This window comes from Macrobrachium nipponense, chromosome 22 (assembly GCF_015104395.2).
Source record: "Macrobrachium nipponense isolate FS-2020 chromosome 22, ASM1510439v2, whole genome shotgun sequence".
NCBI lineage: Eukaryota > Metazoa > Arthropoda > Malacostraca > Decapoda > Palaemonidae > Macrobrachium > Macrobrachium nipponense.
The window spans coordinates 68,897,923-68,920,672 of NC_087213.1; the positions used below are offsets into that span (position 1 = coordinate 68,897,923).

The 22,750-nt window shown below is 36.7% G+C and overlaps 1 protein-coding gene, 1 long non-coding RNA gene and 1 pseudogene across 3 annotated transcripts in view; 1 reads left to right on the top strand and 2 right to left on the bottom strand.

The window, feature by feature from the left end:
- The first annotated feature begins 1,538 nt into the window (after positions 1-1,538).
- The window catches only part of LOC135198789 (uncharacterized), a 358,657-nt gene continuing 337,445 nt past the window's right edge, over positions 1,539-22,750 (top strand). For both annotated transcript variants that reach the window (XR_010310888.1, XR_010310887.1), the window contains exon 1: positions 1,539-1,851. This is a non-coding gene — a long non-coding RNA (uncharacterized LOC135198789). The remainder of the gene's footprint in view (positions 1,852-22,750) is intronic.
- Positions 7,525-22,750, bottom strand: part of LOC135198787 (uncharacterized protein DDB_G0283357-like) — a 93,673-nt pseudogene continuing 78,447 nt past the window's right edge.
- On the bottom strand, positions 19,498-20,539 carry LOC135198847 (uncharacterized). Its single transcript, XM_064226818.1, has 2 exons — positions 20,052-20,539; positions 19,498-19,883 (listed from the first exon to the last, which is right to left on the bottom strand). The coding sequence occupies exons 1-2, from the start codon at positions 20,513-20,515 to the stop codon at positions 19,601-19,603; spliced, it is 747 nt and encodes a 248-aa protein (XP_064082888.1). The 5' UTR covers positions 20,516-20,539; the 3' UTR covers positions 19,498-19,600.

Genomic DNA, 22,750 nt, shown 5'->3' on the forward strand with positions numbered 1-22,750 from the left:
CCCAATGTTATGCTTGGTTTTCAGCGAAGATCGCTGTATCCACGTCAACTACAGCTACAGAGCCCTTACTGCAACTGTAGCGACTACGGTTTTGAATGAAGCTCATTTCTTGAGCAAACTGGAACTGTATAACTTTCTCATTGATCATCGTTAATGATTCTGCAAAACACTGGCAATATATTCTACACGTCTGGCTTTGAGGACGTATACCATTGCTGTAAAGTCTGCGTTCTGTAGTGTTGCTATCTGGGTAATACTCTCGAGAACTGCTTGGCTGTCAATGATTTCTCTTCATCCATCACGTGACAGCAGCCAGGCTTCATATTCTTGCAGAGATTGTAGGGGAATATATATTTAACATTTATTCTTACGTCTCTTCTTACAGTGACTTGGATTTATTTTCCTTGGCCTTTTTTGTTGTTGTTGTTCTTACAGCGGGATAGATTTGGGTATTTTGGCATGGGAATATACTGAGACAACCTTTATAGTTACAGAGGTTATATGACAGTAAAGTAATAAGAATTCTATTGTGCTGCCTGTGGATCCTAAGTTATCAAGTAACCAGGTAAGTTAAAGCACGTAATATGGCTATCAAAGTTAAGATTGATAATTAACCTCGAAACTAGGAATGAGAAGACCGGAGAGGAAATATGGGCCATTTTTCCAAGTAAACCTATTTGACAGCAGCCAACGCTCCCTTTTAACTGAATTGTATACTCCCTATGAATGAATTCAGAAAGCCTCTAAATAGGATTCAACCACTAGGAGGAAAAGCGGCTAAATCTCATTGTGGATTGCACATATACCAAATTATTTTTCAGACCAGTTCTTAATTTCTATATCGTCAAGATAAATGGCAAAAGGACAAACATTAGTATTATTTAAAAAATGAGCAAAAATTCTTACAGAACACGCCTAGAAGCCATTACCTTCATTAATTAGCAAAGCAAATTTCTATGGAGCAGAATAAGATTAGTCTGAGCTGAGGTCTAAACCGTCTAATTTAACCGTATGTCTTATTAAATATATTAGATTACTCTATGCAAAGAAGCCTAAATAAAAATGTCGAACTTGTATCAATGCTATAAAATTAATGTGCTTATGCAGTAAATATATAAGGATTTAAGTCCGAATACAATGAAAGCAATTGAACTCGTGGGGTAATATATTTCTCTCCCCCCCTTTTATAGGTTAACTAAGATATATTTCGTTTCTTATTCCTTTCGAGTGCTCTCCAACACAAATAGGTTGTAATTAGGCAAATCTTAGGCCTAAGTTCAGTCTTCAACTTAGTACCAACTGGAACCCGGCCTTTGCCAGGGAAATGAAACGTTTTATTTGAATTAGTTTGACTGTTGCCCCGGGATATACTATTGTTCCCACGTCCCCCGGCTTTTAAATGTGTGCAGTGTTAGCAGATCGGCAATTCCGGTAGCTTTGAACATCACCAAGTATACGATGCCGAAGCGCTTTGTATTGCCGTGTTTGCGAGAACAAGTGATTTCAAGGCGTCAGCCACTACGCGAGATTCTACGAGAAACTGCGAGACAGTCGAGACTAAGCCATGGTGAGTTGTGGACTGCGTGAAAGGAGCCGCAAAGCCTAGTTATTACAGTCCTTTTAGTTTCCCAGCGTTTTCCTAGGCTATACAGAAGTTCACATGAACAGATACTTCCATGGCCGTTGCTAGCAACGTTTGTAAATAGAAGGAAGTAACCACTGTCACTGGACATTATCCCTACTGACCCAGAACTGCTGGAACTTATCAGCAACATGGTGAATCTCACTTATTCCTACCATTAATCGTTCCCAAATTGTTGCTGGAGGGGGACGATTTGCAAGATCACTAAGGTGAGTAAATTGTAAGACTATAATATGTGCACTTCCTGTTAGAAGGAGCACTTAAGTAGGATTTTGTTTATTCCATATCAGCAGAGGTTTAGGATATAGGTATCCTTTGCTCCAAAACATGTTGGGAATTGTATGGAGTCGTTCTACAACGTATGTAGGAGCAATTAGCTAATCGTTGATTTAGGGTATTATTATGTCCTTTAGCTAAATGAAACTTGGTGTTGAAATATGGTAAGAAGTAAGCATTTTGGTTATGGGAAAAGGTTTTAAATTCACAAAAAGCATCATAACCAGTTTGGTCCTCTTTGTAACAAGAACTTCAACTTTGGGCTAGCCAAACTTGGACCTACGTAGTGAATCGCTTCATTATTTTCGCAAGCAAAACTTGGACTTTCGTAGTGAATCATTCCATATTTTCAACATCCAGAGCCTGTAAAATCGGTATACTGTATTTTTTTTTTTCGGTCGTGTTTTAAACGGGCAAGAAACTAAGTTAGGCCTAGACTCACCGTGGTGGAGTTGTAGTGCACATACTCATAGCGGATGCAGGCTGATTCGGACCTTAATCTTGGCTGATTTGGACCATTTGCCAGGCTGATTCGGACCCATACTAATAATGTTATATTTAGCAATGGGTATTTCTATAAGCATTCCGTATCGTTCGTCCCCGCGAATACGAAAGCCACCAGGAATTAGCGTCAAATGTATTTCGCCGTGTTTAATACGAGCCCCTGGGGGTTAATTACAGAAGTCCGAATAAATATTACTTTAAATTCTTGTTCAGGAGGTAAAACTGTATAGAAATATCGGCCAATCATATGAAGGTCCTAATAAGCCTGGATAAAGGTCCGAATGAGTAGTACATGGTCCGAATCAGCCTGGTCCGAATCAGCGAAGGTCCGAAAGCCTGTTCCCCTCATAGCCATCCTTTTAATACTTAAGGTAGGTCTATTGCGGTAGAGTAGTACATGCCTCCTAAGAAAGCATTCCTGATCCGAAAACCCGATTTTTGAAACATTATCTTGATGGTATGTGTGTGGGTGAGATGCTAAGTAATTATTTTATAGAGGTGTGTGAAAGAAATCAGAAAATGGCTTACCCATATTTGCCACGATGGGGCTTCAGGGAACATGTTGGAAGTCCAGATTTTTTATACAATACCATACATACGCAAGGGATTTGCAATTTTTTTTTGTTTATTTTTCAGTATCAAAATTCACTTACTTATTCCGTTGTGAACTTCAGGATTACGAGAAAAATAAACCGGATTACTAGCAGTGTCTCGTCTTATTAGTACGAAAGAGCAATTCGATAGCTTTACTGGAATAGCGTTTTGGGTGTTCATATTACACCAAAATTGTCGCAGAAGTCATGATATTCAGTTCGTGAAGTTTGTAAACCATAAATTTTGGGACACTGTTATCCCCTAACAGAAAACTGGGAGAATATATAAGGATAGCCTCAAAATTAAGAATGTTCTTAACCTGGGAAAGCGATGATATCAAAGCTAAGTAACACGACTCTGCCTCACTTATAAAGAAGAAGAAATTGAAAAAGTGATGTTGGGGTAAAAGTAAATAAAGCTTTGCACCTCTAGTGTAGGTGTGCCTGCAACTGTGTTTGTGGAGTGAGCGCCCTAGGAACCAGGAACCAGAACATTCTCAACGGTCGATATTTTGCATATTTTAAAGTATTTCTCTCATATTTTGGACATATCTTCTTTTTTCTCCATTTTCTAGAGACCGAATTTAAGACAATTATTATGATGCTCTACGTAGCATTATTGTTTCCTCTTCTAAATGTTGCAAAATTTAGTTGTACTTTTATATGTATGTGGATGGTATGTATGTATGTATGTATGTATGTATATATATATATATATAATATATATATAATATATAGTTTACCAAAATATTGCATAATTTAGATCAGTGTTTCTTAAAGTGAGGTCTGCGGACCCCCACGGGTCCGTGGAATGTTCCAAGGGGTCCGCAGGATAATTTGGCCGCCGGCATCAGATAAATTTTAGGCCAAAACGTGGCATAAAAACATTTGTGGCCAGACATCCTAAATTCCTATTTTTGTACCACCCAATCCTCTTGGCTTCTGACAATGGCGCTCGTTCAGATTAGGATGGGTGCAATTTAACAACTTTGTAAAAGGCAGTGTTATTTATGATCAGGCAACAATGTACTGACAGCGACTGAAGCTCAGCAGATTGGAGCCAGATATTCCAAGAGTTAATGAATCGGCAAAAAACAGGTACCATTCATTGCATTAAGTATGGTTCGAGATGTGAGGAGGAAGCGTTGCTGTTAGGTTCACTAAAATCTGTGTGCAAAATTACAAAATTAATAATGTTGTGAAAGTTATTTCAAGTCAAATGTAAACATTTATGTTGAAGATAAGCCATTAATAAATAATTCAGTAGCAATTTTAGTACTATATATCATACCCTGAAAACACTTTTAAACCCAAGAGGGAAATTATCAAGGGTCTACTACATGAGTAATTTTAATAAAAGGGGTTCGTTGCACAAGGAAACTTTAAGAAACACTGATTTAGATAGTAAACACTGTTAGGAACAATCAGTTGCCGATTGTTCCCTTGGTGGATTGTTGCCTCTTTTGTTTTTTAATTGCTGGCGAGTTGACGTACTGGTGGATGGTGGCGTTCAAACTTCGTCAGTCAGGTTCTGGAGGCAGAAAGACCAGTCAGGTTCTTTGGAGGTTGCAGAACAAACTAGTCAGGTTCTTTGGAGGGCAGAACAACCAGTCAGGTTCTGGAGGGCAGAACGACCAGTCAGTCAGAGGCAGTTCAGGTATGATTACTGTGGACAGCATGAGGCAGCGCCAGGTACGTACCTGGATACCTGGCTTATTTATGCTTCGAAGTCGTCGTATGGGAGTATGACTTCGGAGTTGGAGGTCGACAGCTTTGGCCGGCATTGGCGTGTTTATGTCGTCGAAAGGACGACGTGTCGAGTACGACCTCACTGGCGGGAGCAGCAATAGCGTGTTTTAGTCGTCAAGAGGAAGACTCGTCGAGTGCGACTTCACTGGGCAGCAGCAATGGCGTTTTTTCGTCGTCGAGAGGACGACGTGTCAAGAGCGACCTCACTGGGCAGCAGCAGTGACGTGTTTTCGTCCAGTGGTCGAGGAGGATGTCCATATTGTTTCCAAGGACGAGGTGGTTGCCGTATCGGCTCTGTCTTGATCGTCCCGCATTGGACTGGTGTCCTCATCGTTTAAAGAAAGTGTTCCCGCTTTTTGCTCTGACTATCATTATGCCGCTTCAGTATTAATTTTAATGTCTTATGCTGCCTATTTCTATTGATTACTGGTTTTTATATATTATTGTTAATAATTTTTTTTTGTGTTTTTGCCACCCAGAACCTTGACTCGCTGTACATTATGTAAATAAATTAATTTTAAGGTAACTTTTGATTTTTGACTTTGTTATGCTCCTCTCTCCTTTGTTTGTCACCTGTCGTCGGTCATTACAGCCCAATTGTTTATATTTTTAAGAACCTGTCGATCTCGAGAGTCGAGATCGTAATATTGGCGACCTTAGGCCAGGGTTGGTTCTGTTTTGGCTGACGGGGGTGTGGCAGCAACGGGGAAGAGTATTTTGTTTGTAAAAAAAAAATTAATAATAATAATTCTGTTATTGGTGGGGAGGTGTTAGGAACAATCGTTTGCCGATTGTTCCCTTGGTGGATTGTTGCCTCTTTTGTTTTTTAATTGCTGGCGAGTTGACGTCTGGTGGATGGCGTCAAACTTCGTCAGTCAGGTTCTGGAGGGCAGAAAGACCAGTCAGGTCTGGAGGGCAGAACAACTAGTCAGGTTCTGGAGGGCAGAACAACCAGTCAGGTTCTGGAGGGCAGAACGACCAGTCAGTCAGAGCAGTCAGGTATGATTACCTGTGACCAGCATGAGGCAGCGCCAGGTACTGGATACCTGGTTATTTGGTTGAAGTCGTCGTATGGAGTATGACTTCGAGTTGGAGGTCGACAGCTTTTGGCCGGCATTGGCGTGTTTATGTCGTCGAAAGGACGACGTGTCGAGACGACCTCACTGGGCAGCAGCAATAGCGTGTTTTAGTCGCAAGAGGAAGACTCGTCGAGTGCGACTTCACTGGGCAGCAGCAATGGCGTTTTTTCGTCGTCGAGAGGACGACGTGTCAAGAGCGACCTCACTGGGCAGCAGCAGTGACGTGTTTTCGTCCAGTGGTCGAGGAGGATGTCCATATTGTTTCCAAGGACGAGGTGGTTGCCGTATCGGCTCTGTCTGATTGTCCCGCATTGGACTGGTGTCCTCATCGTTTAAGAAGTGTTCCCGTTTGCTCTGACTATCATTATGCCGCTTCAGTATTAATTTTAATTGTTCTTTATGCTGCCTATTCTATTGATTACTGGTTTTTTATATATTATGTTAATAATTTTTTTTTGTGTTTTTGCCACCCAGAACCTGACTCGCTGTACATTATGTAAATAAATTAATTTTAAGGTAAACTTTTTGACTTGTTATGCTCCTCTCTCCTTTGTTTGTCACTGTCGTCGGTCATTACAGCCCAATTGTTTATTATTTTTAAGAACCGTCGATCTCGAGAGTCGAGATCGTAATAATTAATAATGTTGTGAAGTTATTTCAAGTCAAATGTAAACATTTATGTTGAAGATAAGCCATTAATAAATAATTCAGTAGCAATTTTAGTACTATATATCATACCCTGAAAACACTTTTAAACCCAAGAGGGAAATTATCAAGGGTCTACTACATGAGTAATTTTAATAAAAGGGTTCGTTGCACAAGAAACTTTAAGAAACACTGATTTAGATAGTAGAAATATATAATGCTTGGTAGAATATTATAATTCTGTTTTTATATGTAAATTTTCTTCACCGACACACACACACATGTATAATAGTATATAGTAGATATTTAGTCTGCATGTAATGTATAACTTCTTTACTTTTTCATCTCCACACATTTATTTTGAAGGTATAACCAGGTGATGGAAATCATGCAGTACAGAACAGGATAGCCTTTGCACCTTGAAACGACATTAGTTCTGACAACCTCGATATTCATATTGGCTTTTAGTCGGAAATAATTTTTTCGTAAAATTTTTGCAAGGCTAAGAGAATGAAATACGCCATTGAGAGGATATTTATTCCAAAATTCACACTGTATAAAACAAGACCATATATTTACTTATTTATAACTTAACTAATAATGCAGTGATGCCAATAGTCCGACTCAGTGGTCTCAACTTGAGGGGCCTCGGCAATTTCCAGGGGAGGCGCGAGCCCTAGGGAAAATTTAAAAATTCTCATTATGTTCGTTATTCTCTTAATAAGTGTGAGGAACTAATAATATTCAGAAGTTTATGGGAAATGCTAACGCATCGCCTTATAACGTTACTTTTCTATAGTCGTTGGTCTTTCCATATTTTGTAATCATTTACCTCCCTCTATCCCTCGAAACCCCTCTCTTTCTCTTTTGTTTTTTTATTTTTTTTTATTTTTCTCTAAATCTGGAGGAAATTCTACGCAAGGGGGCCGTGGAGGAAGGACAGCTCTTAGAGGGGGCGTGGTAATAAAAACGTTGAGAACCACTGGTCTAACTTCTGTTTTGTCCTTTCTGTCATGATGTGTCGCTGTGAGGGAATTTGATCGCAGTGACAGTGGATTTCGTAGGCCGACTCCACATTGTGACCCATTGTCACGCATAAAACAGACCTTTAATTCTTCGTTACAGATACTTTGCGGCCTAACATGGCCTTTCTTCCTCCATTATCAGTAGTACCAGCATTTGGAAATATGACAGTAAATTGACTCTGATTTTTCGAGTGGAATATTTTTCAAATTTACGTCGTGGTCTGCTTGACATCAGAACGACAGAAGAATCCATAGATCTTATTCACGACCTTGAGAAGAGTCCTCTTATAAGCTCAGAAAAGGGATTCAGGTTATACTGATTTCCTATTACTGATATACGATCTTTTAGCTGCGGGTACTAATTCTCACACACAATATAGTACCTATCTTATGGTTATGTGAGTATTAAGTTGTCTTTGTAATATCAAAAAATATCGTTTAACCCATATCATCCATAAGCAGTAACATAAATAGTTCAATATATATCACCCCCCCCCACCCCCCCTGAACATCAAAAAATACTCAAAATGTCATTATCGAAAAAAAACATCTTAAAACTATAAGCACAACAAGAGCACCAGGCTTTTGAAAGTTACAATTGCAAAAAGTCTTAAATAAGAGGAAAAGCATCACAGTGATAAAAGTACAGAACCATTTAAAAAAAATACAATATGGTAGTGATATAGTTAGGGTTTTTGCATGGCACGCACGTCCCTATCTCAGGTTATAGGGTGTATTGATTTGTATGGGAATAAGCAGATTATCTTAGAAGTTGCCGTCTCCGAAGTTTGAGGAGAATGATTTGTTCACGGAGGACGAGGAGGAGGATGTGGAGAAGGACTTCATTAACCTGGAGGAATTCGTTTCCGGGAACATGTTGGCCATGTTTCCATATTTGCCATGTGCTGATGGGACATTGAAGACATGTCAGAGAAATTGGACAAGTTGCTGAAGTTAGACATATCGAGAATTTAGGACGATGCATCACTGAAGGTGTTGAAGTTGGACATGTCAGTGAAACCAGATCTCCCAGACAGAGTGGAAGCCATGGAGTCTGTTGATCTGAGACATGAGCGAATGTCCGCGGTCCATCAAATTTCTCAGGTCGTCAAAGACCTGTTGGAAAGTTGGTGTCTCTGGAAGAACCCTCCCATGTCTCCTGCTGAAGTTGAGAACGATTGCTTGACGGATGATGTGGATGAAGAAACTCTTCTTCACTGACATTACAGATCCATCGGGCATCTGTTGTACGCAGGATTCACTCACCTCGGCTGCATCTGCAGCTTCTGAGCGCTTGAACTTGCCCTCTGGATCTTCTTCGTGTTTTGACATTTTGGTTGTGGCCTCACGTCTCGCAGCTTGACTGTTCTTGTCTTGTGATTCAGCGGCGGTTTCACGGTGCTCCATAACGCCATCTTTTTCTTGTACTATGTTAGATGTCTGAGAAGTAAGAAAACTCTACGACCATTTCTTCAGTGATACTAACGTTTGATGGTTACCAGATCCTGCTCCAAAGGATTTAGGTTGCGGGCCTTGAGGAGCAGTCTGTGACAGTGATTGAGGTTGTTGCTGATACATAGGTTGAGGTTGTTGTTGGAACTGTTGATACGTAGGTGGCTGAGGGCGTTGGTGCATTGGCTGAGTCGGTTGCTGTGGCATTGTTTGTGGAGGCTGCTGATACTGGGGCGTAGATTGGTTAGGAGGCTGATACATTGGTTGTTGCTGGTATGGTTGGTACATTGGAGGCTGAGGCTGGGAAAATGGAGGCATTTGTGGCTGCTGGTAAGTGGGTTGTTGAGGCTGCTGATACATGGGTTGTTGGGGCCCTTGGGCCATATGTTGTGGAGACTGAGGACCCATTGGTGGTTGTGTAAACATTGGTTGAGGTGCAGGTTGGCTTGGACTAGCTACGTTGAAAGACACCTCAGAACGCACAGGGGCTTTCTTACTGAGATCAAATTCCATGGTGGAGGAAACTCTTGAGCATTCTGATCCAGTTTCACTGGGAGCTGGTGATGAGCATGTGCTCGTTTTTGTGGATCCAAAACCCGAATCACTGAACATGAGCCTCTCCCTCATTTCCTTGGGCAAGCTGTCGAACCATCATTTGATGAGCTTTCAAAACTAGAAGAAGACTGTATAACAGTCTTAGAGGATGAACTTTTGAAGGAAGACGTTGAGTTATTATCGTTTTGATTGAAAGAGGACTGTTGCATACTTGAAGAAGAACTGCTACTGCTACTCTTCTTGGGACCCTCGGTAATGGCAGCACCTTCCTGGAATGAGTATGTTATTGACTTCACTTGCTATTATGTGACAGTAATCATTATGCTCAGTTTGGAAAAACTGAAATAGTTTCTTAAAGAAGCATTTGATTCATAGATAGTTATTTCACCTTACTTACTGCTACTTGCGATCTACAGGAGACTTTATATATCAACAGAAAAAAAAATGGCCAAGTAAACTTGAACATAGGTAAAACGAACCTTCTTTGGTGCTCTGATAGTTAAGACTCCATCCTTAGAGAGTGCAGTAGTCACCTGATCAATGTCTGCGGCATCGGGTAATGTGAATTCTTTATGAAAGGATTTAAGAGATTTGGCGGTGCCATCTTGAGAGACCTGCAAACGTCGCTGGGATTAGAATTACTTAAAAAATGATAAGTCTGAGTCTAATGCATTTGCAATTATTTACCATAAATTGGATAAAGGATTAGAGACCCAAAGGACTCTTGAAAATATATTTGTTAATTCATATACATAAAAAGTGTATTTTTTTAGCTTTATACTGGAGCATAAATGTTATTAGGTGAAACCTAAATAAACATATAATTCTATCATATTATCGTGAAAATTTCCAATAAATTCACGTTGATTTATAAATATATTGTAGACATTCGAAACATCTGGGAAACAATGAAAATTTAATGTTCTGAATATGAACTAACGGTAGCTGATTTAATGACAAAAGCCTAAATAGATTCAGAATATCCTGAAATGCAGTAGTAAATACAATGAAAGGGTTCATCTATCAACAATGCCCTTCTTCGGCGGCGGATGTGTATCATCTTAGGTACGTGAGATCTTTGTTTGGGGTGCAGTTGAAAGTCATCTGATTTTGCATTTAATAAAACACTTATGGACTTACACGAGAAGTCATTTCCATAAGTCTGTTGAGAATAGTAGATTTCTATAGTGTCGCATATTCAAGTCTATTTAGTAGGATAAATTGCTAAGGATGGAAAATGTAAAAAGAAAAGAAAAATTAAAATACTCGATTTTAGAAAGCTCTCACCTTCTGGTACCCGCCCTCAACTACAATTCTGTCGTCCACGGCTCTTACTTGTAGTTCTCGAGGGTTGAAGTCCTTCACGTCCATCACAACCTGCAAGGAGGAACCTCCTGAGGTCACACTAGAATGATTTAGGAACTCCTACACTTGATTTCCATGAAGCGAGTGAATTACCGTTGACTTAATTCACATCTTGTATGAATATTTGCCACCTTGGTAAGGTGAATTTCATATGCCGCCAATGCGGGACGAGAGGAATTTATTTCTGGTGATTAGAAATTCATATCTCGATATAATGTGGTTCGGATCCCAAAGTAAGCTGTAGGTCCTCCCGTTGCTAAGTAACTAATTGGTTCCTAACCACGTCTATAAAGATCTAATCCTTCGGGTCAGCCATAGGAGAGCTGTTAATCAACTCAGTGGTCTGGTTAAACTAAGGTATGCTTAACTTTGTTTTTGTTTTTTCGTTTTTTAGGTAGGAACTATCTTGGAATACTTGATAATTGTTCTCTCCGCGGCTTACCTGGAATTTGCCATCCTTCTCTGTAATCTGCAGTGCCTGAGAAGCGTAAAGGTCCTCCTCGATCTTGTTGGATCTTATCTTGCTGTAGGCATCACGACATTCGTTCCTGGATCCTTCGTTAATCTGCAATAAAAAATTTTATTCGATATATCATTAACTCTTCACGGTTCGGTTCTTTTTTCTTCTTTTATACGTGAATTCTGTTTCTTCGTGGGATGAAAATGTTTTCCTTTACCAGTTCAAATATTAACATGTATTACAAACACTTTTCTTGGGGCATATTTCAGCAATGCTTAGAAAGTTCAGTGCGTCTGCTGATATTTCAGCAGGAGCAGATACTTCTCAACGCCGTATTCCTGCATCAGTTGGTTGGATTCTCTCTCTCTCTCTCTCTCTCTCTCTCTCTCTCTCTCTCTCTCTCAAAAAAAAAAAAAAAAAAAAAGTTTCTCCTGAAATTTCAGGCAATATTTAAGAGGACGGAGATTAATCGGTTGGATTTTTTCATTCCTCTCTCTCTCTCTCTCTCTCTCTCTCTCTCTCTCTCTCTCTCTCTCACACACACACACACACACACACACACACAAAGAGTTTCTCTTGAAATTCCAGGCAATCTTTAAGAGGACAGAGATAAGGAAAGTACGGGAGAGGGTGAGGCGAAGGGAAAGAGCCATAAATCGTACCTTCAGTCCTCTGTTGTCAAATTTATCGAGGACACGCTGCAAGGCCCGGTCGAAATCCTCCCAGGCTTCTTTGAAGAAGGAATCGTCGAAAAAGCTTTCTCTCTGCACCACGTTCAGAGATTTACCGGACGCCATCTTGAGTGGACCCTGGAATAGGAACAAAAATCCTGTTAGTTAGTTTTTCTTAGCAATTATTTGTTGGTGGCGTCTTCCAGGACATATTATTATTATTTAGTATTTATTTTTTTTAGATAATGTTTTCATTTGACATCATCTCGTCTTTGCTGGAGAATATTCGAACCTGAAAATGTCCCTTTTCCAGGACTTATTATTATTATTATTATTATTATTATTATTTTATTATTAATATTATTATTATATTATTATTATTATTATTATTATTGTTATTATTATTATTATTATTATTATTATTATTATTATTATTATTATTATTATTTTGATGTGTTTTCATTTTACATTTCGTCTTTACTCCAGAACATTCGAATCTGAAAATATCGTTTTTAACGACCATCAAGACATTTTTCTCTATTTTATCTGACCTGGTGAAAATATGTTAGAATATTCTTCGGTAAATGCGCTACAAGTCAGCCACATTCAACTTTCTAACTTCAGTTGCTGTTCAGGAATACAAACGTAAACAAATCAGTCATATCTAGAACTCAAAACGAATGTTGTTCGGCTATTTTCCGACATGTCTGTGTAAAGGAGCAGAGTTATTGATTATGTTAAACTACGTCATTTGTGCGTGTGCTTGAGAGAGAAAGAGAGAGAGAGACAGAATTGCTTGTTAGATATAAATAAAAATTGTCTATTTTCACCCAAAAATACTTTTGTGAATAATAATAATAATAATAATAATAATAATAATAATAATAATAATAATAATAATAATAATAATAATAATAATAATAATAATAATAATAATAATAACTTTGCTCAATTTAAGAGCAAACCAACATTCTAAAGATGAACATTTCCGGTTCGCCTTCAAATTGTCTATGTATATACCTCCCCGGGCCGAGATCTTGTCTTTCGTGTAACATACCACCAAGGAAAGGGTACAAGTGCAACGTACAGAGTCCAAAAATGATACCCCATTGCGAAAGATCGCACGTAAATATTATTACCGTAATTGCAGTCAGATCGGTCGAGATAATAAAACTCCTTATACACACTAGCACTTGGGTGCAAGCACTTGCTCACCAAGTTTATGCAGTAGGTCGGGAAAGAGAGAAGTCAAAATCGTCAAAATGGTAGAACGTAGTTCTAAGATATTGTAGTGTATTTAATGGCACAAAGATTTGCGATATTTAGGACAAAAAAAAAAAAAAATATTTTTAGAGTGTTTAATGACATAAGATGTAGGATATTCAGGACAGATATTTTAGAGCATTTAATGACAAGATTTATGATATTTAGGACAAATATTCTAGAGTGCCTTAATGACATGCGATTTAGAATATTTAGGATATATTTTAGAGTATTTAATAACATTAGATTCAGGATATTTTAGGACAGATATTTTAGAGTATTGAGGATAGATATTTTAAGAGAATTTGGATATTTAGGACATATTTTAGAGGGATTAATGACAAAAGAATTAGTATATTTATGACAGAATTTTAATTTTAAGAGAACTTTAGGATATTTAGGACATATTCTAGAGAGTTTAATGACAGATTTAGGAAATTTTAGAGTAATTATAATGACACGATTTAAGATATTTAGACAGATATTTTAGTGTTAATGTCACAAGATTTAGGATATTTATGACCTATTTTCGAGAATTTGGTGACATAAGATATGGGATATTTAGACAGATATTTAAGAGCATTTGACATAAGATTTAGGATATTTAGGCCATTAATTTTTAGGGTACTTAAGATTGATTGTTCAATAAATTCATTGAAGTTGAAGAGAAATTGATTAAACTTCATTCTAGCTTAATGTTGAGTTGTTTATTGTTAGGTTAAAGCAAGTGCAGGTTGGGAATAGGTTGATAACTGGTATAACTTAACTTTTTCTTAAGGATTAGGCCCTCCTTTTTTTTTTTTTTTTTTTTTTTTTTGCATCATCAGCTGTCGTAATAACGTTCGAAACTTTGGTAAAAGTCCTAGACTAGAAATGATTGTCTTTCTCTTCGCAGTGTCTAGAGTATTTTATCCTGATCACCATCTTCCTCACTCTCTCTCTCTCTCTCTCTCGGTCTCTCTACTCTCTCTCTCCAGTCTAATGGTGAACAAAAACGTGATTCATTAGTCACGATTCTGACGGTCATCCGCTGAACAGTCTGCTTGAAGTGTCTGCTTCTCTCTCTTTCTTTGTCTGTTTCTTATTCAGTTTGGCTTTGCTTTACCTACTTCAGGTTTTTTTTCTGTTTGTTTGATTCTTTTAACAGCGATGCTATAAGGAGTGTTCGCTGATTATTTTAATTTCTCTCTCTCTCTCTCTCTCTCTCTAATATATATATATATATATATATATATATATATATATATATATATATATATAGTATATATATATATATATATGTATGTATATATATATTTATATATATATATATCTAATATAAATATATATATATATATATATATATATATATATATATGTATATATACATTATACATATATAAATATATATATATATATCTATCTATATATATATATATATATATATATATATATATAGATAGATAATATATATATATATGATGCGTTCATCCATTTCCTTTATGAAACACAACAGAAGGTTTTTTGACTAAGAATGATATTAGTTGGGCAATTTTTATTATGTTTAAACTAAAAATATTTTTTTAAGTGACCAAGGAATTGAAATAATAATTCTTTTTGTTTCTGGTAAACAGATAAAAAAGGACAGTATTAATTACGGTTTTGCTTATATCAGACTTAAATATATTTTCTTGGTCTAGAAAAAATGTTCTTCACTTGAGTAATGAGCCAAACCTGTTTCCTTCTAAGACAAAACATTAAGTTTTTCCTCTTTTTTTTTTTTTTTTTTTTTTTTTTTTTTTTTTTTTTTTTTTTTTTTTTTTTCTCCTTTTTTTTTTTTTTTTTTTTTTTTTTTTTTTCTCTCTGTTGGGTTATCTTTGCTGCTTCCATTTCTTACAGCTGTCTTAGTTTTCGTTATACGTTTTGTTGTTATTGAAATTACTGTTAAGCTAAGGATGTACAATAGAAAACGAGCGGCGGACACTTGGTAGGATTAATTAATTAAATATCGGTACATCTAAAGTTGCTTTGGATTTTAATCGTTAATTTTAAGACCTAATGTTTTACTCTCACTCATTATGATTAGTATTACTTGTACATTTTATACTATCGTTTGTAAAAGAAAACTGAGACAGCAAATCTACTGAAAGATTTAGACGAAGCTTAGATACAATTATATGAATGTGAAAGACAAACTTAAGAATGTTACGTCGTTGAGAATAACTACTCTACCATGGATCAGATCAGATTCGCTTAGACGCTTTTGTTATCAACGTTGCTTGTTGAACGTCACTGGTTGATTTATTAATCATTATTTACGAAAGTGGTTCGTGATATTTGATATTTTTCCCAATGGACAGTTCTGAAAAATTACAACGTATTCGTTTATGTGAAACACATATAATTTGATGTGAAATATATATTATATATCCTACAGGTGCTCTTTTTTTATTTTTGTTTTTTTTTAAATAATTCCTTCCCTCTCTGTCTCTCTGTATACTTGTAGACATAAATATTGCCGCAACTTACCACCTTTTCTATTATTTCCACTACTATTTCTCTCTCCGTTTACCACTCGTGTTGAAAACGAACTTCAGTGTTCACCCATTGCCAAACCTTAGCCTCATTTCTTTCCTCTCTCTCTCTCTCTCTCATGTTCGTCCTTTTACTCTCTCCTTCGTTCGCCAGTCTTGTCTGCTTTATTCCTAGTTACGGTCCGCTGCCCCTGAGAGGGAAGAGGCAACTGGAAGAGAGAGAGAAAAAGAAAGAGAACCTTTGGAACTCGCAAATATAAAGGTCATTTTGGCCCGGTGTTTCTGCAACGTCTTTTTTGAACAACGTTGCCAAGAATGAAGAAAAAATAAAAAGAAACCAAAAAAGAAAATAAAAAAACTAAAAAAAAGCGGATGCCGAGAGATGGGACTCTTGCAACCGAGTTAAGAGGTTAATAGCCTCTGGTCTTTTGGTCTTTGTGTGGTGAAAAAAGGGACGTACAAGTAAATGGTCATTTTTTTTCGCTTACTCGGGGAGTAAGGCCTACAACTCTTTGCTGTTGTGTAGTTTTTTTTCTTGTTGGGGGGTTGTAGGAAAGGTCTATGGAAACGCCTGAAAAGGTCTGAAAAAGATGTTTTGCTTTTGAGTTAGATACAGGAATTTTAGGATAGGGATATTGAGGATTTATTTATTAGAATGAAAATGGTAAAAAAATTAAATAATATGCATGTTAAACAGTACAGAACAATTATTTCTAATAATATACAGCGTATTTATTCTAATTTTCGTATGTGAAACAACGGGCGATTTGGACCGAAGATTTTAGCACGGGCCCCAAGGAAGCTGGAGGTAGGATCGCGCCTTGTTTTTTAAGAGGGTAATGTCAACCAGAGGTTAAAGATTGGTAATTACTTTCGTCTTTCTTGATGATGCCTGAGTTGTTTTTTATATTAGTTTATATGATATGTTGGAAATGCCATAAACAATCCTAAAAGATTAACTGATGGTACAGGTAATGGCTTTTTTGTTTCCGTTTATGGATAATCTGTCATTATATAGATGTGCTTAATTCAATAGACTATAAAAAGACATAGGCAATGCTTCAGATTATATCAGGCTCAGGTATGTTTGTGTCGTAATAGAAATATTCATAATTTCTTTGCATTCAAATTTTCTTTTACTTAAGAATAGTTTATAAACTAAAACTAAATGAGAGGTACTATATTTTTTTATATGTAGTATATATGTAATACATATGATAAATATAGATACATATACATACATAATACACAAAGTATACATATAATCCTCTTGTTAATCATACCATGAGGGCAAACCTGTACTGACCTTACTGGCAGTACGAGAGATGAATTAATTTAGAAAATAATAAAAGTGTTGACAGACATGAGACGAACCTCTCTTAAAATAATAATAATAATAATAATAATAATAATAATAATAATAAATAATAATAATAATAATAATAATAACAGTGATGCTGATGAAAGCAATGACGGAAACAGACGCGGATCTCGTGTTAAAAACTTGTAACTCACGAACAAAACCCCGATGCCGAAGTCGGAGAAGTTTCGGCAGATACCGTCGGCTTCACGAAAGGTCTGTGTTGAATACAGATAGATAGCCACACGTTCAATTAAGCTAAGGAACCTGAGAGTGGACAAGGACGTATGCAGTAGAGAAATTTGACGGATTTGACTCGATGTCAAGGTAGGACGGAGTGCAAAAAATATGCTGGTTATTTAAAATACTTTTTTTTTTTTTTTTTTACCGTACTAACTTTGTCTCTGCCTTAATAGTGATTAAACTCCCACCTCTTACACCTTTTAAAGAGCAAAAACTCACAACAAAACTTAAAGAGGACACTTTATAGCCAAATGGGTGAAAAAAATGTCTTTCCCGGTGTGTTACCAAGGAGTAGAATGGTATGCTGTGGTTAAATGCAAAGTCTGTTGAACTGGTACGTCCATAATCCTGAGCTACGGTAGAAGATCTGTGTTGTAAACTCACTGACAAAGTTTTAAAGTTCTCGAAAACTGCCTGCAGCGTTGTGTTAAATTGTGTACGTGCGTAGGGCGTTTGTTTCAAAAGCTGGAAAGAAAAGACAGCGAGAATGTTTTGAGGTAACAGCAAACATCGCATCAGGGTTTACGCTCATTCGTTGTTTCAGAATGTGGCAATAGGATGACGGTCATTTGTGAATTAAGTTAAGTGAGCTGATTAGCAGCTCTCCTATGGCTGGCCCGAAGGATTAGATTTGTGTTGACGTTGCTAGGAACCAATTGGTTACTTAGCAACGGGACCTACAGCTTATTGTGGGATCGGAACCACTTTATATCAAAAAATAAATTTCTCATCACCAGATGCATTCCTCTGATTCCATTGAGGTGTGAGAGGTGTATTTCTGGTGATAGAAGTTCACTCTCGACGTGGTTCGGAAGTCAAGTATAGCCGTGGGTCCCGTTGCTGAATAACCACTGGTTCCAGGCAACGTGAAAACACCATACAAACAAACATTCCTTCGATTCCGCGCTGGCTGCAGCTGGAAGCGAACTCGGCCTACCAGATTGGTAGGCGAGTACGTTACTTTATAGCAGTAGCAATAACAATTCAGTAATTGTGGAAACAGCGTAGTTAATGGTATTTGTAAGAGTATTCAATATTTTCTTGCCAATTTTAATAAAACCAAGATGACTGCACTTTCAGTTAGTTTGACAATCACAACGCGGAAATGCTTTAGTACTTAGCGTAAATATATTTTCAAGGAAATTTGCTTTGTATTTAAGAATCACAGATTTCAAAAACCCCGTATTAACCACGGCTGTGTGGTCAAGAGATCACCCAGCAACAAGGAATTGCCTACGATTCGACCGGTTTGTGACGGTGAAAGGGAAACAGTGGTGGTAAATAGGTGAACCGGTATGTGGCAACATTGTTCGGTTTCCCACTTACAAAATTCAAACTAATTATTAGAGGTATACGTTTCACTGGCCTAGTTCGGGGAATACGAAATATAAACGAATAACAACTGAAGAGAGTGTTCAGTGAACTAGAAAATAATCCTAAATTTTATATGAAACCGAGATCTGAAACTGTTCAAAAGCTTTGGCAAGAACGTTAGATTCCTGTGGCTGAGTCTTGTCTTAATCATATAATTAAAATACTTATCACATGGGAATGGTTTGGAAACCACTTCGAGAGAGAGAGAGATAAATGTTACTGTTAAAAGCTACTGCTGTACAGTTAACGCTTTAAATGATAAATACTTTATAGCTCGTTTGAAAGTGAGTAACCGCCTCTCGTCTACGTTTTCTGTGCGGTAATGCCTCAACACTTTCTTCACCCTTCATCACAGGGTTGCCAGATATATTTTCAAAAAGTAGCCCAAACGCTTCCAAAAAATCGCAAATTTAGAGTTAAAGTAGCCCCAATTTTTATTAATATATATATATATATATATACTGTGTATATATATATATATATTATATATATATATATATATATATATATATATATTAATAAAAACATTTTATATGATTACTTACCTACAGTTTTTTGGTCCTGCTTGGCTATCTTGCTAGTGAAAATATTTTAAACAAATCTTTCAGTTTCTTTTTAAACCATAGTATATATAATTGTTTTGAAAATCAATTGTTTCAAACGTAAACTTCCGAAATGTTTCATATTTGCAATTAACTAAATAGATTCTTTTGTTGGAAATTAAAATAAAATTGTCTTAATCTTTCAAAAATGAAATTTTGAAAAACAATCTCTCATTTTATTTCATGAAAATACGGTAAATAAAATTCTTTTCTATTCTTTTGTTGAAAATTAATCAAATATATCCAGCAAATCATCCACTAGACATTCTTCATTTTCCTCATTTTTGTAGATTGATGAGTCAAAATTTAGCATGGACCTTTTCGGTTCAAATCCTGTACAGCATTTACCATTTAATTCCAAACTGGTCTTTATCCTTAATATTGAGGTTAAGAGATCTAGGCCCATTCGATTTCTCAACTTGGTTTTTACGCTTGTTACTCTAGAGAAAACCCTTTCTACTAGAGCATTACTTATGGGGAGGCTGTACACTTTTAATGCAAACTCGATATATCTTTTAAAATAAAGTCACCTCCCGCATTAGTTACACCAATTGCCTTGTCCAAAACTGATTTCCTGAAGTTGGGATGTCTCCATCACAAATGTTATTCCAGTCTAGGTTCAACAAAGTTCGCCATTGACCTTCAATATCTGCTATTTCAAAAGCGATCAGCTAGTTCTAAAGGGTCGTTTTTCAGAGAAAGGTGGCCGTGTGTGGCTTAAACAGACAGTTGGTGAAAGGTTCTTTATTTTCTTTAAGGTCTCCATGTTTTCAGGAAGACGAGAAAGTAGTTCCTTACATGCTCTTAAAAGGAATTTGTGGCATCTTGATTTTACATCTTGCAATTCTTGCTCTGAAATTAAATTGGCTTGTTTCTTACTGGATACGAGGGAGGTGAATTCATAACCAAAATCAACATTTTTTAAAGGGAGAAATATGGACGACATATTCAGATCAACTTCAAGCTTAACATAATTTGAAAGTAAAACTCTTCTCAGCATCACCAATGTAAAACACTCTAGCTCTCTGAGTAGGCTACAATGATCTGCTTCTTCTCTTTGAAAAAGCAAGTTTATCCTCTCGAAATCATTTAGAATGGGTCTTAGAAATGTCAAGTAGAGTTCATTTTTATGGTCAGAGTACATAGAGTAGAGTTCTCTAGATACATATTTATCCCAGACTGAACGAAGCTGGCAAACTGAAAGTGAGTTTTCAGTGCATCCCACTGATCAAGAATTCTCTTTGTACACTGTTGCTTCTGGCTAGCCACACGGTGCCAGATAGAGGTATTAATTTGCAGAGGATCCTTCCCATCATGAATCAGCTTATAAATTTTCATATAATCCTCTCTTCTCAACGCCGATCTGTGAAAACCAGTTATATGTTTCTAATAAAGTATATAATCAATACAAGATGGCATTTTCTTCTGATGCGTGAGAACCAAGCTAAATGAAGTGAATGACAGGTACACTTTAAAAGAATGAGATTAGGAATATCTTTTTTTTTCATAAGCATATACACAGAATGGTGACATCCACAAAGATTTTGAGCACCATGTCGCTATTGCAAAGCATTTATTCAAATCCACACCGATTTCTGAAAATAATCCTTTATGTGCTGATGTAAAGCTTCTGCTGTGGTACTTGTCACTGGGATTAGTCCTAGGAACTGAGACACTATCTTGTTGTGTAATGAACTGTAATAGCGAACACAAACACACAAATGTTTTATGCAAGCAATATCTGTTGATTCATCTATGATTAATGAAAATGCAGAATCTTTTATGTCTGCAACTATTTCTTTTAAAAGTACTGGGGACAGAACCTTCTTTATTATGGCGGTGCATTTCGTTCTATGTAATCTAATATTCTCAGAGCTTGAGAACAAGGCATATCCTTCTTCAGAATATCACATAAATGATCAATTGATCTAATTGATAATGACACGCATATAAGCTGAAAGCTGTAATTCAAGTCGGGTAACTTTGTCTCCTGTGAAATAGTCCATAGTTTTCAAATTTGTTTGGAAGATATTTTTGACATGTTTTGTTTATGCTTTACAGAATCACTATGTTTCTTCAAATCAGCTTTGTGGGCCCTTAGTTCGCTTTTGCATAGCTTGCAGTAAGCTTTATTTGCATCACCTTTAACTTCTTCGATCCATTTTTCAAAAATGGGGTCTTTTAACCATGAATGTTGAAAACCCTTGTTATATTTTGCCCACTTCCCCATTTTTGTTCGCATCTTATCTATGTTATTGTCACCACTAGGCGTAACATCGAATCTCAACTGAAACCTGATGATTGACTCAGTGTTGACTTGCCGTACAGAGTTGCCGTTTGAGAATTTTTTCGATATCTTCATTACCCAAATAACCCTTTTTCGCCAATATATTGTGGAAAAACACACTCCATAAAATCTTTCAAATAACAATTTTTTAAATTTAACAGGTTTTCAATAAAATTTCATGGTAAAAAATCCCACAAAATAGGAAAAATTCTCCCATAAAGATGCTGAAAATTCCGCAACCGGCAACACTAGAAAACTTGCAACCGTCACACAAAAAACGTTACTCAAGATGAAGCTGTAGAATACATGTACATACGATTCGATATACGTGCTGATGAACAAACATTGAAGCTAAAGGTTGATATAATAAGCTTATATATCAATCTCTATACATCGTTAAAAAACTATCTAAATAATCCTTGTAACAGACATATAAAAATAAGCTTTTGCTTATTTGCAGTTAAAAACTAAATAAAAAATCTATATAAAATAAAAATAGCCCAAATGTAGCCCAATTAAAACCACTAGTAAGCACCAAAAAGTAGCAACTAGCAAGTTGTGAAATTTGGTCGCAAGAAGCTGTAAAAAGTAGCCCAATTTGCGATAAGTAGCCCATCTGGCAACACTGCTTCATCAACACCCATCATCGCATTATTTCCCAGCTTGCGCTCGGACAACAAACACGAATTTATAAACAACTTGAGAATCACAAAACTGTTAACCCGATCCCTCCTCCGGCATAACAAGGACTTCATTATCCTCCCTAATTTAGTCCTCGACAGTTAATAATGGATTTTCTCATAAACGATACATTTTTTAAGGTCTACTCTTATAACACTGATTTACGAGGCTCGGACTCCTCCCGCCTACCCAAACACCTCCCCTCTAGCCATCTCGGATGTCCATGATCCTTGGGAGAGTTGCACTTTTCGTTTCTTAGGATCCGTGGATCCATTACCCTTCGTGTTTTCATTCGAGTTCTTGTTTTGTTTTGTTTTGTGTGCGTGTGATTGTCGTGACTTTTTATTTGATTAATAATATGCAAGTGCTTTAACGGCTTGGTAACGATCAAAACGGCTTTTTTAACGGTAA